This window comes from Asparagus officinalis, chromosome 5 (genome assembly GCF_001876935.1).
Source record: "Asparagus officinalis chromosome 5, Aspof.V1, whole genome shotgun sequence".
Taxonomy (NCBI): Eukaryota; Viridiplantae; Streptophyta; class Magnoliopsida; order Asparagales; family Asparagaceae; genus Asparagus; species Asparagus officinalis.
The window spans coordinates 131,003,339-131,021,006 of NC_033798.1; the positions used below are offsets into that span (position 1 = coordinate 131,003,339).

General features: G+C 38.1%; 1 protein-coding gene across 5 annotated transcripts in view; it reads left to right on the forward strand.

The window, feature by feature from the left end:
* Positions 2,956–17,668, forward strand: part of LOC109841410 (cycloartenol synthase-like) — a 28,807-nt gene continuing 14,094 nt past the window's right edge. For 3 of the 5 annotated variants that reach the window (XR_002247271.1, XM_020410364.1, XM_020410367.1), the window contains exons 1-6: positions 6,420–6,714; positions 7,608–7,796; positions 8,314–8,403; positions 8,799–8,996; positions 9,258–9,342; positions 13,307–13,473. Coding sequence is in view for 4 of the 5 variants with exons in the window: in XM_020410364.1 (XP_020265953.1) it covers positions 6,520–6,714; positions 7,608–7,796; positions 8,314–8,403; positions 8,799–8,996; positions 9,258–9,342; positions 13,307–13,473 (924 nt within the window). In the remaining variant the exon portion in view is untranslated. Of the gene's footprint in view, positions 3,081–6,419; positions 6,715–7,607; positions 7,797–8,313; positions 8,404–8,798; positions 8,997–9,257; positions 9,343–13,306; positions 13,474–17,668 lie in introns of those variants that run through there. The other 2 variants (XM_020410365.1, XM_020410366.1) reach the window with 2 other exon arrangements.

A 17,668-nucleotide genomic window follows, 5' to 3' on the forward strand; every position in this document is an offset into this window, starting at 1 on the left:
ACAGTCAATGTTTTGATGCAGAGAGCAAGACCTGGTTTGTGAAGAGAAGGCGTGTACAGCACCTTTCAGTTTCTTTTATTAAGACCTGTTGCATTTCTAAAATTTATTGGCTTCTGATGTAATTTTTTGGCTTCAGTTGTTATGTATTGGCTTCTGATGTAATTTATTGGCTTCTGATGGGGAAGAGGAGGGAGATGTAATTTATTAGCTTGTGATGTAATTTATTGGCTTCGGTTGTTATGTTGTTACGTGTTGTTATCTATCAACAACATTCACTTCTCCTAACGGATATTTGATCAGAGTTCCTTATAAAGTTTCAATCCCATTGAGAATGATAAAGAAAGTTAGTCCTAAGTAAGAACGTGAATAAGCCTAACCAAAAGTATGTGCAGATTGTGACAGTTGATGCTTTTGAGTTTTGGTTTATGAAGATTGTGAGTTATCAGAGGTCTTTCAGGTATTTGCAATAAGTAATCTCAGGAACAGGAATGAGCTCCTAGCATCAATAGGAGAAGTTGGAAAAACCTGCACATTAACATTTTGTCATTGTAAATTAGAGCGTCGGTTCAATACCATCGTTGAACAAGGATTGTCTGTTTTTGTATCTATCCTTCTGTACAATGAGATGGTGATATACTACTACTTGTAATATATCATGTAAAGAAATATTGTATCCTGTGGGTCAATCTCAGCCTCTGTTAATGTCGCAACAGTCGGTCGTATATTAAGCGTTTCTTCCTTTCTTTACAATATAGAACCTACAACCAATATATTCTTCCTTTCTTTACAATATAGAACCTACAACCAATATAGAACACTGTAAAGGGAAGGATAATAAAGGAGTTCAGTTCATCCTTCTTCATTGGCACATACGTGCACCTCCATTACAATAGTATGATATCAGCGAATATTACATATATGATCACATAAGACCACTGCTCAACAAAATCCCCACATCAAACTATGGTCTTATACACAAAATACACAAACCACAGAATATTACATAAATGATCACACAAGTTGATATTTGATCACATTACAAATATGTTAATCTCAGAAACATTATAATCTCCAACCCCACAGCAACAGCTTGCACATGCCTTCTTCTTGTGTAGCTCCTCAATCTTTTTCTCTGCAGCAAGAAACTAGTAACAGTTAATACATAGACCTTGACATAGGCCTAAATATTTCGCTTGCATAGGCCTAAATATTTTATTTCTTATTGATCAATCAGCTTCAGCAACTCCTTTGTTCTGTTGGTAATTTGCGTCATATGTTTGCATTACCTGGTATATGGTATATAAGTGGCATGGAAGTTGACTTTAATTTTTAGCATTCTAAATGCAAAATTCCAATGAACATGTTGTACTTGGAACTCAAGTGTTCATAACCAACTACAGACGACTCTTGATGTCCCCAACTTACATAACCAGGCTAAAATCATTTACAGTTATAAAATAAATCAATAAGTAGGAAAACTTCCTGCAGATGTCCACAACTTACAAAAAGAGAAGAATGAAAAGGAAAAAAGGAAGCTTCAATCATATTGCAACTAACATAAGCATCTACAAATCATAAATCTCAATGAAGAGAAACATTGCAGGGCAACTAACATAACCATCTACAAATCATATATCTCAATTGACGAGTTCATACCCTCAACAGCTAATGCGAAACAAGGAAGACCAATTAATATTGCAGTCTATTCGATTTTTACAAACTAGTGGAAGCAGACTTATTGTAAAAATCGAATAGACTGCAATATTTACAATAAATCTATTCGAATCTGTAGACACCAGTTCAAATCTGCAGAAACAAGGAAGACCAATTCAACTAGTCTATTCGATTTTTACAATAAATCTGCAGACACCAGTTCAAATCTGCAGACACCAGAAACTAGAGCATAGCAAAGAAGTGAGTAAATTAGCTATAGAAATGCAAACCAGTGGAAGCTTTCATTAAAAACTAAAAACAAAAAAACAAAAAACAAAAGCACCCAAATAATTCTACATCTGCCTCTGTCAATTATTCAAACAACAGGAACCACTATATAAAGCACACATCAAGTCCAAGATCAATCATGATTCACATCATGTAATAATCCATTTTTTTTCAAAGTTGCAAATCAAAAAAATAAAAAATAATAAAGTGGGTCAAATATGTAATGGTTCCATGTAAGAGGCCCAAAGATGTTGGAATTAGAAAAGAAAAAAATAATTAAAGGTCCAATAGTGCTAGCACAACCTCAAAATAAGCCCATCCCCACTTTTCCCCTTTTGATTTTTTTTCTTCTCTTTCACGTGTGAGAGAAGAGAGTTGGTTTAGGAAGCCCACTCCACATTTTAACAAAAATCTGTTTTTAGGATTTGGTTAAAAAAAATCTGATTTGTTTCTAAAATAATAATAATAATAATAAAATCCTAGAAAATCATACCCAATCCACTAATCCCTCTCCTAAAATCCCTCAACTAACCTCCCCTTATCTCCCCACTAAACAAATTCCACCACAAATCTCTCTCTTTAATCTCTCTCCTCTCTCCACGTTCTCAACTCTCACTTTCATCACGAATCACTAACTGCCAGTTTCTTATAATTTCCTTAACGCCTCGTTTGGTACGCGGGAATGAGGAGGAATGGAATGCAATTCCCACTTCCCATTCCCTCATACCAAACACAGTGAGGGTCCAGCACTCAATTCAAATCGACCGTATAGAGAAGAGAAATATAACTTGAGTTTTAGAATGAAAATATTTGGTTTTCAGCAGCTCCGTGATGGGAGGTATCATGAGAGGGAGGTTGACGAGCGCGACTTTCGTTTAGCTGGTTTTCAGCAGCCGCACTTGTCGCATGACCGGACATTGTTAATTTTATGGTATTCTCGTCTCGTTACTTTATATACATACATTTCACGCATAAGCACTTTTATTAATTCCCGTCGCCGGCTAGCTGCACCTCAGTCGGCCCCACTTAGGGTCTCAACTTCAATTTTCTCTTCCGGCGCCGCCACAAGGGCAGGAAAAACTATCTCAAATACAGCGCCGCTTCTCTTCTGATAATATCTACACCATTGTACGGACCAGGTTCTGTTCACGCAAATTCAGCCCCTCATTTAATTAGTTAAATATTACTATACTTACACCCTGCGGCGTACGCACCTAATTCTAATTCCCATGCTTCTCACTACTCATACTACGCGTACACTACTGTGTGATGCCGTTGGCTGTGCTGGCTACGCACCCTCTACAGCACTGATGCGTGTACCTGCGGCCTAGATTATCAATAAAATTTAAATTATAATACATTTTTTGTCTTCACGTGACACATTTTTTGTATCACACAAACAGAGCGTGACGCATACCAAAAGTATTAATTGGTAGAGCATGTGGAGAGCGTCTTTCTACACATGTGAGAATGTGTCATAAAAATTGTGACATATACATATATCATAAAATTTACGATACATACATGTGTTACAAAACTCACAACGCATACATGTGTCAAGGGTGTACGTGTTGTGCGCGGCGGAAGCTTCGAAGCGACACGATAATCCAAGAGATTAATCACAACTAATAAGCTAAACACAATACCACAGCAAGACAACGAGTTTAACATGATTCGACAAGTTGCCTACGTCCACGGGGCAATGAGAGGGGAGTTCTTACTATTAGAAATCAAGAGAATACAAATAGAATTACAAATCTCACCGATCAAACCCTAAAACAAAGCTCTAGATTTCTCACAAATCTCCCACAATTGGATATAACAATCCTCTCTCAAAGACTGTTCAAAAACATTCTTGCTTAACCCTAACTAATCAGGATTAGAGTTATATACTAACTCAAAACGAAACGGGTTGAAAACCCAAAGCCTAGCCCAAACTCATCTGCGGTCAACTGCGGCGGTCGACCGCGCAAGTATTGCGGTCGACTATCACGGTCGACCGAGCCAAAACCCGAGAGAAAAATCACCTACAGGGTTGGCGCGGTCGACCGCATTCAGCTCTGAATCCTACTGCTCTCCTGCGCACGTTCGCGGTTGACCGCCGCTGACTTGCGGTCGACCGCCAGTCTGCCTGGCCGTTCTCCTGAGCTTCTTTCGAGCTTCTTTCGCCATTTCTTCAGGGTGGTGACACGTAGTTATATTTAGACCATAAAAATATAAAGAGCATCACCATTCAACACTATAAATTCCCAAAAGATCACCTATCCTAGAATTACTCTCACCAAAGCACGCTCGACTATGAAGCTGTTTAGCTTGTACACTATCATAAATATATTTAAACATCATTATAATTAAAAGCTAAGCTTTATTATTTAAGCCCATCAATGGATCCTCACACAATCCATATCGGACTATTAGCATTTCTCAATTATATTTAATTGTATATCCAATGACACAAATATGTTGTTAGACCCTAGAGGGGGGGGTGATTAGGATCTTATGCTAATCTAATCCGATTAAATGCCAATTAAAACTAATTAACAAATATATTCTTGCAATATAGATATACAAAGAGTTATGTGCAAGAATGTGTAATATACAAAAGGTGATATATCCTATATGATAGAAATATATGCAAGGATATATAAACAATAAGATATATCCTAACAAAGAGATATAGACAATGTATGTGCAAGGATATAAAACTAACAAGAGGGGTAAACAAATTAACTACAAATGTGATAGGGCAAAATGATCAACAAGCAATACACAATGGCGATGTAAGATATGAACATGAAAACAAGTGCGCCAATGCAATCACAAACAAAGGATATGTTTACGAGGTTCGGTCCCCACGACCTACGTCCCCGCTCCTCACCTCGAGGAGATCTCCACTATCACAACCGGGTTTTCTACGTTCACCCGAACAACGTGTACACCTCACAATACAATCACTATGCAATCACACCTCACACACTAAGTGTTGGTCCTAGCCCGTGTCCTCCTCCTCAAGTGCTCGGTTACAACCTCTCCCTAGGCACGTCAACCGACGCCACTCCTCTTGGATTCGACCCCGTCTCTCACCACACACTTCTCTCGGTGTACAAGTGTATTACAAGTGAATCCTCACAATTAAGCACAATATAAATCAATTGATTGTTCTCTAAACAAGGTGAGAACTCAATTAAGCACAACTCTTAGTCACAAACCCACAACCCCAAATTATACTATGAATGTAAATACAATAAGCTCAATAGGTTGTGTGTGAACAGAGAGTATCAATAAAACAATTTAAACTCAATATAGAAATCTAGCTTATGGAAATTAAGATCAAAACAATAAATAGCTAGAATTGAGTTTAAGGAAAACTTCTCTATAGATCAAGAGTGAGAGAGAGATGAGTTGAATGCCCAAACACCAAAGGATGATCTCCTCTTTGCTCTTGTGAAATTTGCTTCACAAACTAAACTCAAACAAACTCTTAAACTCTTTTAAACAAAACTTAAACCCTTGATTAAAAACTTTCTTAAACTTGTTTTAAAACTCTCTTAGATGGCTTGAAAGAAAACAGCAATAGGGTATTTATACCCACTCCAAAACTCAGCCAAAAACCAAAAACAAAAGACCAAAAACACCCCAGCAACGGTAACAAAAATAGCCGTTGGAAGCAGTCAGAACCATGCTACAACGACTGGTTTTGAAAAAGGACTTCCCAAATGAAAAATATCATCATTTTGCAAAATAGTCCAAAACACGAAAATGTAAACATGTGAATTTTGACATTTTGGCTAAACCAACTTTTGAAACTTTACAAAATGATTTTATAGACTTGAAGAAAGATGTAAACTATTGTTATGAAGTCTATAAACAATGAATATAGTATTTTATCAAAATACACATATAATGCACTAAAACATGATTTCATTTAACTAACTAAAAATTGATATTGATGAAATCATATATATGCATATGAGTATGAAACAAAAATATGTTTTCTAATTATATTCAATTGTTTCATAGTAAAACTTGAAAACTATCAAACCAAAATATATATGTATATATATAACTATATATATACAAAAACCAAAACGTGTATGTGTGTATATGATTGAGCTTAAAGTACTAACACACATAATATAAATTCCTAAACTAAATTACCCAAGCTAGATCTTGATCTTCAATAAGCTCTTCTAGGTAATCTCGCGGATGAAGCTTTAACTTGGATCTTGAACTTTGAATAGCAAGGCTTCACCGACATTCCGCCAACCTCCTTTGGATATCATCGTTGAAGCGCAATCCATCCATCCTCCAACTACGTTGTTTGTCTACAATGAATAGATAATACAAGCACTAGACAAACAACATTAGTAGTAAATTGTTTGTAAATCATCATCAAAACAAGAAGGCCAACATATGTATCGTGATTTGTGATTTGTCATACTTTTTATTTGTATCACTATTGTTTAATCCTCTGTAAATAAAATGATACTTTTATATGCGTTATGAAATAAGTATAGACACGTGCAACTTTTGTTGTTGTGACTCATGTTTGTAGGCTGAAGATATCTGAAAAGCAAAATGTGGAAGCTTAACATTGGTGAAGGAGGCCCATGTCTCAAGAGTCGATATGATTTCATAGGAAGACAAGTGTGGGAGTTTGATCCAAAACTTGGATCCCTTGAAGAGCGAGAGGCTGTAGAAAGGGCTCGACAAGAATTTCGGAGGCATAGGTTTCAGAAAAAACAAGCATCAGACTTGCTAATGCGGATGCAGGTTTGGGCATCTTACCTCAACGCTCAGCACCTGCATGCACCACCTAAAACAGCAGCAATTGAAATACCCATGGACCAAAAAAAGAAGCAAGCAGGCACCGAATTCTTACTCTTAATTAAAGTTCAAAAAAATATAAAGCTAAGTATCATTGACAATAATCCAGAAAGTTTAAAATACATACAAAAAAAAGCTGGTAGGCTAGGACAATTGCCAGAATTCATCCCTGCAAAATTTTTCTGAATCAGTTATCATCAAACACATATATATATTTGATGAACATGCAACCTCCTGCATTTTGTTTTTTTTCCTCCCATCTTTTTTGTCAAGTAAGAAAATGAAAATGTGATCATTGCATTTGTATTGAATGAATCAGATAAAATTTCTGTAAATCAATAAGCATTTCCATAAAGGTAGAAAAACTATTTTCAATGTCAGTGGAAGGTGAAAATGCAGATTTCAGTGTTTGTCTATGTTACCGTAGGCAGCACAACTCATGTGCATCAGAAAAAGGACGGAGTTGGGAGGAAAAGAGAGAATGTGTCTTGACTTCAGTTGTGGAACAACCTGTCCTCTATAAATGTGCCTTTATTTTGTGGGTATTTTATTCATAGGAAAGGAAATAGGGATGCATATATGTTGCATTATCACACCCACTTCTATGATCATTATCCCTTTATGCTGGACACTTCAAACTATATATCAAAACTAATAAATACTATTTAGAAACATCTCATCAACAAATATATGGTAACACAGCAAAGACTAGGAACGGTACAGCTACATTGACCTAGTGACACAAATGTTGATGAATTTGTTGATCTTCAATTAAGTTATGAAAATTTTAAAGCATTTACATATCAATTATACATGAATTTTAAACTTCTATGCTATAGTTTGCAAAAGAGAATAATCATGATGATACAAATCTACCGCAAGTGAAACTCAAAGAAGATCAGGAAATTTCCGAAGAGGCCGTCAGAACTACATTGAGAAGAGCTATTGGCTATTTCTCAACCATTCAGGCACATGATGGGCATTGGCCAGCAGACTTTCCAGGACCCTTATTTCTAACTCCGACCTTGGTGAGTATCTATATATGGATCACATTATATATTAGTTTTAATACCTTGAGTATTTCCGATGTGAAGCTGAACATACTCTTGTCCGGGACTATGTTCATTTTGAACTTTCCGCGACTATTCTTATGAAAGTTAGATAGGCCACGGAGTACAAGTCTAAAAAAGGTTCACGCAATTAACCAGAGACAGTGCCCTTCATGAATTAATTATATGTTTTGGGACCGAAAAAAAATGTTGGATGGAGGAGCGGCATACCTAAAATGCATGGTTGTAAGCCAAATAAAGGGACTATCTTTTACCTGCAAATTAAGGAATAAATGTAGACAAGGAAGTCAGATGGCATAATTTGCCAAAGAGAATTGCACTTAAAGCACAATCTTATAAGCAAAAAAGACCAAGTAGAGATGCATTATCTGTATTGTTGTGGTCTCTTCTAAGGTGAAAATAGAACAGAGGTAATAAAAGCCTGTGGTAATACAATTCTGCCATATTATATTGATAAGACATCTTAAATGCTCAGGTCATTGCTTTATATGTTACTGGAGCAGTAAACAGTGCTTTTTCAGCAGAGCACCAGGAGGAGTTATGCCGCTACATCTACAACCATCAGGTTTGTAGCCAGGTTTTTTAAGCTTTAGCATTAATAACACTACTACAATGTCGTGCACAATAGGAAATCAAAGAAAAAGGGAATACACTTTTTTTTAACAAAACGGCGTGTCGATCTTCTAAGTTTTACTACCAGGAGTCTTGCTGAATAAGTCAATCGAAAATTTCCAATTGCTATCAGATTGCAGTAGTTTGGACACATCATCCTGCATCTTACTTTAAAAAGAGGATTCAATAATGAGCAAAAGAGTATTCTCCTGTTGAAGTCAAAAGTATCACCAACAATAATAAGTGTTCTTGTCAAAAATGTACCCTTTATGACTTCACATCCAATCACAGTTGCCACAAGACTTGAGAAGCCAAACTTGTTAACAACCATTCAGTATTATTTAACAGAATGAAGATGGAGGTTGGGGTTTCCACACAGAGGGTCTAAGCGTCATGTTTAGCACTGCTCTATGCTACACAGCATTGAGGCTACTCGGTGAGGAGGTTGATTACAACGAAGATGGAGCTATGGTGAAAGGGAGAAATTGGATACATGACCACGGAGGGGTAACAGCTATACCAACTTGGGGGAAAATGTGGCTTTCAGTAAGTTCTCTTATGGATGTATGTATATTACTAGATTCCACTGAAAAGAACACATGCTGAACTGCGCTACCGCCATTAGTCTACATAGCATATAACGTGAACGATCCACATTACCTACAGCATCGCAAAAAACATCCCAAAAAAAAAAGATTAAAGACAATCTTAGTCTCGCATTGGAAAAGATTTGTGCTGCGCTACAGATATTAGATAATATCATACATGACATGTTGAATGGTTAACACCCAACTTTCATTGCTGCAGGTACTTGGAGTGTTCGAATGGTCGGGAGTAAATCCCATACCACCGGAGCTTTTTATCTTTCCAACCATTCTTCCCATTCATCCAGGTAATTAACATAAATGTCCCTTTTCAGGGGATAATCAGTACACATTTGCTTAACGTTGACCTAGTAGTGCTTTAACATACGAATTTCCGTTCTGTGCAGTTCATCATAAGTACCCAATTCTAACAACATCTAGCATAAATTGTTGGGCGCCATGCGGAAGCGTGCTTGACAGCCAAGCGAGTCGGTCAGCGATGAGAGAAGAGAACCAAACCTAACTACGAGTGCAATTCACCAAAATACGACACAAATAAAACTAAACACAAGAATTTACGTGGTTCAGCAATTGCCTACGTCCACGGGGAGAGGATGGGGAGATTTTACTATAAATTTACGTGGTTCAGCAATTGCCTACGTCCACGGGGAGAGGATGGGGAGATTTTACTATATGGAGGAGAAATACAACGGGTTACCCTACGTCCACGGGGAGAGGATGGGGAGATTTTACTATATGGAGGAGAAATACAACGGGTTACAACCCATAAAATTACTCAAATATAACCCTAACCAAAGCTCTCAACTTCCTCACAATATCTCACTCTCAAAATGCTCAAAAGAATCCAAAATCTCTCCTTAAGAACCCTAAAAACGTGTTTGTATTTATATCAAACACTCAATCCAAAACCAACCAGGAAAACCAAATCTGACCCATAACCGTTTCGCCGTCCACCGGACATAGACCTGCGATCGACCAGCCAGAGAGCTGAAAATCAGCCCTGTAGTTGTGCATGTTTTCGGTCAACCGGCCATAAGCGTTCGGTCGACCAACGCATTTTCGGTCGACCGGTCAAACTCGTTTGGTCAACCGACCAGAATAGGGTTTCAGACCCTGTAAACCAACAGTCTGTCGGTCGATCCGACCTATGCCATCGGTCGACCGACCCGTAGCCTATCATGTGCACTTCAAATTTCCTGTTCTTCTTCGCCGTTTCTTCAAAATCGGCACCATTAAAAATCGAGTCAGTGCTCAAATTCATGGAATCTTCAATCAAAATACTTGAGTAACTTGACACGGTGTTTATTTACGATGGAGTCAACTTATAAGACATTAGACAGGTAGTGTTTTGAGATTGGAGAACAGCCCGGCCCTTAGAGAAGGAAAACATCCATGAAACAAACATCTGACTAGTTATATGAAACGAGAAAAAAATATCGTAAGTATCAAATTACATAATAGACTTCTAATAAGACTAGAATTACAAAGAAATAGTAAGTATCAAATTCTACCCTGAAAAGACCCCTTATAATATAAGAAACAAATCACGAATCAAAACTAAATTTGTTTCCTAATCTAAGTTGTCTTCAATATTGAATTTATTTTCTAATCCTAAATTGACTCTAACTAATTTATTACTAAAAATAAACAAATGACTGATTATTTCTGAAGTTCTACCAAAAACGGGTGTTACTGATGAGATTGTGAGATTCTGCCAAGCTGATTGACTCCGTCTTGTAGAGATAAGCGATTTTCATATATAATATGTTAGAATCTACCTTCTGGATTGGGAGATATGATTGTTTTCCTGCAGTCAGTAAATAATTCATCCATATCCACATTTGACTTGTGAAGGCCCCACTTCTCCATAAATTTGCTCGTTATGCGTCCTACATCACCAATGTTGCATATAAATACACTCAATTTGTAAATAACCTCAATTTAATACCCTAAAGTTTCTACAAGCTACACTTTAGTACCATGTGTTATATGATATTCTTGGACACGTAGATAGGGGTGGAAATGAACCAAATAATTAACAAATAGTTTGATAATTGTTCGAGTAACTAGTCGGTCATATTCGATTTGATAGTTCATTTATCACTAAACAAATATTTTTTAGTATTCGAGTTTACTAACGAATAGAATTTAACCAGATGTATATTCAATTCGTTTGTCTATCAAATATTCGTTTAAAATTTGATCACTTATCATTTGTATTATTGCACATATGATGTCATATTTTTAACCTACTTACAATTTATACTTAAGTTTTATGTACTGATTTTAAGACTTAAATAATCTTAAATCTATTTTCTAATGAAAATTTTGATTTAAATATATATACATTATATATTATAAAGGAAACTTTTTTATTTATGAATTTAAATACCATTTGAAAATCAAATTATTTAGTGGAATAAATATTCTTTGATATTCGAAAAGTATTCGTGAATATTCATGAATGTTTATTAAATACCAAGTATTCGAGTTCGAATTTGAAAAACTCCATATATGAATATTAGAGTCCGCATTCGAATTCGATAATTTTAACAAATACAAATATGAACAACTTAATATTCGATTCGATTCGATCGCTTACCACCCCTACACGTAGAGAAATGATAACACCATCTGGATTTTTTTTAACTTTGGGGCATTGATATGCAACGTTTAAATACTTTAGGGGTATTTGTTTTCTCGATCGGTTTTAAAATAGGGGTCACTTAAGTGCAATGTTGGTGAAACTATAGGGCATTTAAGTGTAATTTAGCCCCTAATTAGATCACTTCTTTTATTACTGAACATGACTAACATAAGTTTATTTGCTCATGTTTTAAAACAACGATACTACTAATAAAAGAAAATAAGCATAACATCTCAAAAGTTTGTCGATCTCCATGAACACTCACATCTACATCTTAAAAAAGGACAGCCCAGACTGCCCAGTGCACAAAGCTTCCCCTATGCACGAGATCCGAGAAGAGGTCGGACCATTGCATTTCACAAGATATTTCCACAACTCAAATACGTGACCTCGAGGGATTTGGATCCTCTCCACTACAAAAAAGTAGTGGAGAGACCACTACTTTTAATCTCAAGCGTTGATTATTTAGTAGGCGGTTATGATACAATCTAAATCTAACACTTACCATACCCCCCGTGTATTGCACTCATTCCTAATTTGCACTAAAAGAAAAAATCATAACCATCAACTAGATAATCAATGGTTGTGATTATATAGTGGTCCCTCCACTATTTTTTATGTAGTGGAGAGGATCCGAATCCTGACCTCGAGCTAACACAGAGGCAACTTTTACCGCATCACCAAGACTCCGTTCAACAGTCATTTCTGCATCTCCACTTTCAAAAAGATCGAGCATCCTATCTGCTAAGGATAATGATAGAACATCTTAATACCATGCACATGTATAGATACATGCACACGTAAATACACTACAAGGGAATTCAAAGAAGATGATACTTACCTCAAGTGTTGGTACAATGCAGATAAATGCATACTCATTATAGATTTAATGTACACTTAATCTTCGTAAGCAAGCCATTCATTAATAGGGAGTCTGATCATGAATGATAGTCATATCACAGCTTAATTCCATAGGTGCAGAAAAAATTATGTACATAATTACAGACTTCAATATTGCACACACGCATGAACACATTCATAAGCAACCTACATGTTACCTTTCTACTTGGGAATTCATCAAACGAAAGCAACCCATCTACTAGGAAACGTAACATAGATTAGTGCCATTGAACGTCATAGTACCATGCATATATGTAAAGCTGTAAATATTTAAGAAGAAAATACCCACACATGCACGAACATATATAAATAGGCAAGATCGACTGAGGTGTAGTACGTCCTCTTGAACAAACTTAATTAAAGTCGTTCCCACGTACAAACTCGCATGGTAGATCAAACCCAACAACTGTGTCATACCTCTCAACTTGATCAACATGTTACAAAATGAATAAGCTAAAAATCTATGTGTTTTAAGTATTTCAATTCAGTAATATCAATCTATTTTTGATAAATAAAAGAAGTGGGGCCTGTATTAATGCCACACTGCGATCCATGTTTTGATAAATATCCGATCCATTTTGCTTGACGTTAATAGGAAGTAGTTAATTTTTTTTTTTTCAGATTGATGTATATATGAATGCATTTGTTTTTCATTTTGTAACAAATTAACTTCTTAATTTTCCGCTTCGGCTACGCTTATGCAGGGAGGTTCTGGTGTCATTTTAGACTGGCATATCTACCTATGTCTTATTTATACGGGAAGAAGTTTGTCGGTCCGGTTACAAGCACCGTTCTGTCGCTGAGAGAGGAGCTGCACAATCATCCTTACCATGACATTGACTGGAATCTGGCACGTAACCTGTGTGCAAAGGTTTGTTATTTATAATGAGTTAATGATTCAGATAACTCACGTACGTACAACTTAATTTCTAGGCACCTATATATTTGTGGTTGCTATATATGTTGTGCGCAGCGGAAATTTCGGCAGAGTTTCTGGTGCACAATAAGAGAGAAAGATCAAAAATAAGAATTCCCGTCTCACCAAGGAGACAAGAATCTGAAACGGATATCTCAACCAAGTGAGATATCGGCTCTTCCTCTCATCAGTTCTAGGACTGACCTGTCGAGGGATCCTAAAACTATTAAAATGGCCACAAACTCAAACAAATCAATTTTACGTGGTTCGGCAAACTGCCTACGTCCACGGGGCAAGGAGGGGGATCTACTATTATAGAGAAAAAGAATACAATTGGTTTACAACTCTCACAATCTAAACCCTCAAATAGGCTCCTTGCTTTTCTTCACAAGAAAAGGTCAGTCTTCAAAAACTTTTTCTCTCTTCACAAAACCCTAGGATTTTCCTCTGCTGCAGCCGCTAAAAGACTCCCTCTCTTCTGCGATTTTTGTCCAAAGCCGCAAAACTAAAGCTCCTTGCACAGCCGCACAAAATTTCTCCTCCCCTGGTACTTGCACCCAACGCACAAAACCCTAGGCGTTCCTATTTATAGCCTAGCGGGTAAAGTGATGCAAAATCCGAGCCTCTTCTTTTGTCCAATGGATTCGGCACCCTCCCACGCGGTTTCCTCTCTGCTCACGCGCTTTGTGGTCCCCACGCAACTCTTCCTTTCACGCACTTCACATGAATTCTTCATGTAGCTGTTGTTTGCTCAACTTTGTGGCCCCCACGTGTCCTGCTGGCCATTATCCTTTCACACGTGTTCACAATTCTCCACCTCGGTGAAGTTTTCCCAAAACTGAGCCGACACCAACCAAACCAAATGTCTCACTTGTTGTGTCCAGTACACCGTGAAACAATTCACGACAACGGACTCAATCCATAACAAGTCGAGAACACTTGTTGTGTCCAGTACACCGTGAAACAATTCACGACAACGGACTCAATCCATAACAAGTCGAGAACTCAAATAAGAGTGCAAAAACTCTCCAAATATTGGTATCAACTCACCAAATCGATCTCACCCCCATCAAAATTCAACCCGGCTGCATCATAAGACTGCCTACGTATCATCTTGCCCAAGGAATCAAGCCGAACGTAGTTCACCCAAATGGCCTCCAAAGACCTCAATTCACTAGAAGAGTTCGCAACCCTTCTCCAATATCATCAACTCTGCGGCTGATAGCACCTCCAATGGCCTCAAACACCTCCACCTGAGGTGAACCAATGGTCATATCCAAACTATGTTTACCAGTTGCATTCGAATCAAAACCCAACTCATCATCCGCATCCGAATCCAAATGACTCCCACGCTGTGTCACCTCAGCTGGAATCCCAAATAATGCAGTATGATCTGGAGTAATCTTCACCCAATGTGGAGTAGCATCACTCTCCACCCGCTGCGATACCTCTAAGGTCTGTCCAAAACTCTCCACCTGCTGAGAGTCAATTGGCTTCCTCATCGAAGCCTCAACCGAAGTGACACTACCAGACCTAACACCCAATTGAGTTTTACCTCCTATCACAGCAGTTGACAACTCTTTAATAAGATGGCCCAGCAAGGCACGGTTCTTTGAATTATTCACCCTATCTAGCTGCCCCAAGATTTCCTTTCCAACGAAGTGTCTCGAAATGCCGTGAGCTCGGCTCCAATACAGAAATAGGTCCATCTTGTACCTCCCACCAGAATGGAGTACCTTCACCTTTCTGTCTATCACACACTTCTTCAAACTGTTAGAGACTACTAGGACTTTATCCATAGGGGATTTGGTTGCAACCCAAACACGCCTAGAACAGCCACCAACAAAGGAAACCAAACGCCTATTACCTCCCAATGATGCCCCCTTGGAAGGCCCCCAAACATCCACGTGAACTCCTCAAGAACGACCCTTAGCACGGTGAATAGAGGTGCCACACTTCACCTCGGTCTTCTTGCTCACATCAACATGTTCACTGGACTTCAAACTGCAGGTCTTTGCACCCTCTTTCAATCTATGCGAGGAATCAATACTGGAATGGTCAAGCCCCAAATGCCGCAGTCTAGTCAAATCAATAGAAGTCGCCAGCTCTCCACCTGCCACTATACCTCCAGTCAAGTAATACAGGTTATTCCTCCTGACGCCCTTCATCACAATACGAGAGTCTCTTGCAATCTCGAGAACCATGTCCTCAACACGAACCTTCAGACCCTCTCCAACCAAAGCTCCAATCGAGATCAAGTTCTTCCTCAAAGAAGGAACATATCTCACATCGTTTAACTCTCTAACAGTCCCGTCAAACATCTTTATGCGAATTCTTCCTATCCCAAGGATCTGGCATGCACGGTTATCAGCCATGTACACCACACCACTATCCACCAGCTTCTCAAAACTGGAGAACCATTCCCTTCTAGGGCACACATGATAGGTCGCACCACTATCCAACATCCATTCAGATTCCTCCGAATAGCTATCTGTAGGACTGATAGAAAGCGAATAAATAGAAGAGTCAGAATTATTACCATCCGATACGATATTTGCTTCTGATGATGGCTGCTTCCCTTTCCCCTTCTGCTTATTCTTCATCCATTCGTCGAGCTTTGGGCAGTCTTTCTTCCAATGACCAGTCTCCTTGCACCAAGCACACTGATCTTTTCCTACTCTAGACTGTGACTTCCAATTCTTTCGGTTTGGACCCTTCCCTCTTGCGACCAACGCCTCCGCTACCGGCTCAACCGAAGCCTCCTTATCCTTCTTTCGAAGCTGATAATTCACAAGTGCAGCGGTGACCTCACTATACGAAAGTGATGCCTTCCCATTAATCAGAGTAAGAACGAAGGTCTCATATTCCTCGTCGGGCAAGGAACTCAACAACAGCAACGCCTTGTCCTCATCTTCAATCTTGACATCCACATTCGCCAAATCCGCAAGAAGCTTTGTGTAGTGGTTCGTGTGATCTCTAATGGAGGTTCCCTTCTTTAATTGGAAACGATAAAGCCTCCTCTTCAAATGCAAGCGATTTTCCACACTCTTGGTCAAATACTTGCTTTCGAGAATCTCCCAAATCTTCTTCGCAGAAGTCTCATTCATCACATCATATTTTAGATCTTGAGTCAAACAAGACCTAATCACACCACACGCCGTTCGATTCATCTTCTTCCAAACCTTCTCTTCAATCTCATCTGGCTTGCCATCTAACTCCAAAGTATCCTCCAAATTCTGCGCGTTCAGCGCATCCAAAACCTCGCATCTCCATAATCCAAAATTGTTTGTGCCATTAAATTTCTCCACATCTATCTTCATAGAGTGGATATTCAAACTCTGAATGGTCTTCACGCCAGAAGCACCACCCTCGATACCCGAAGCACCTTCTTTCCCCGACATCTTACGCACCAACGAACAAAGAATAGATCCAAAACTGAAAGATAGAGTCTTTACCAAAAGATCCCACCTTTATCACCAACGAAGTCCTAAACGGGCCTCCAAATTGATCTACTCCTCCAACCAAACCCTAGATCTGGAATCTGGGCTCTGATACCACTTCATTTAACTCTCTAAATTCCTGACACGTACGTCTTAATTCCTTGCTTCTCCTACGTCCGAATCTCGATCACCTCGTTGCGTCATGAAAGCTTTTTTTTAAATATTTTTTTAAACTTCTGTGGGCAGGGCCTGCAACAAATTGGCCCCTCCGCTATTTGTAAGCTTGTGTCTAATGAGTTGGAGGGAGAAACAAATAATTGGTTGACAGAAATCCAGTCACGTTAATGATTGGTTGCTTTCCTTCATTAATTTTCCAATTAATACATCTTTACTTTTTTTTTTTTTTTTTTTTGTTTTTTTTTTTTTCTTTTTTTTTTTTTTTTTTTGTGTTTCCTTCACTTTCATGAGTTAAATCTTTTCTCTGGTTTGTTTCGCCAAAAAATATAGGGTAAAATCAATTTCTACCACCTTCCGTTCGACATGAAAATTGTTGGCAAACAAAATTAAAATTGAGGGGTCAACGTACTTACCATGGTTGATGGACTAATTTGTAAAAATATTTAGAGATCGAGGTGTAATTTGTAAAATTAGTAATAATTCAAGAGATGAAGGGAGATCACTAGCTAACACCTAATTTTGGTTGGTAACAA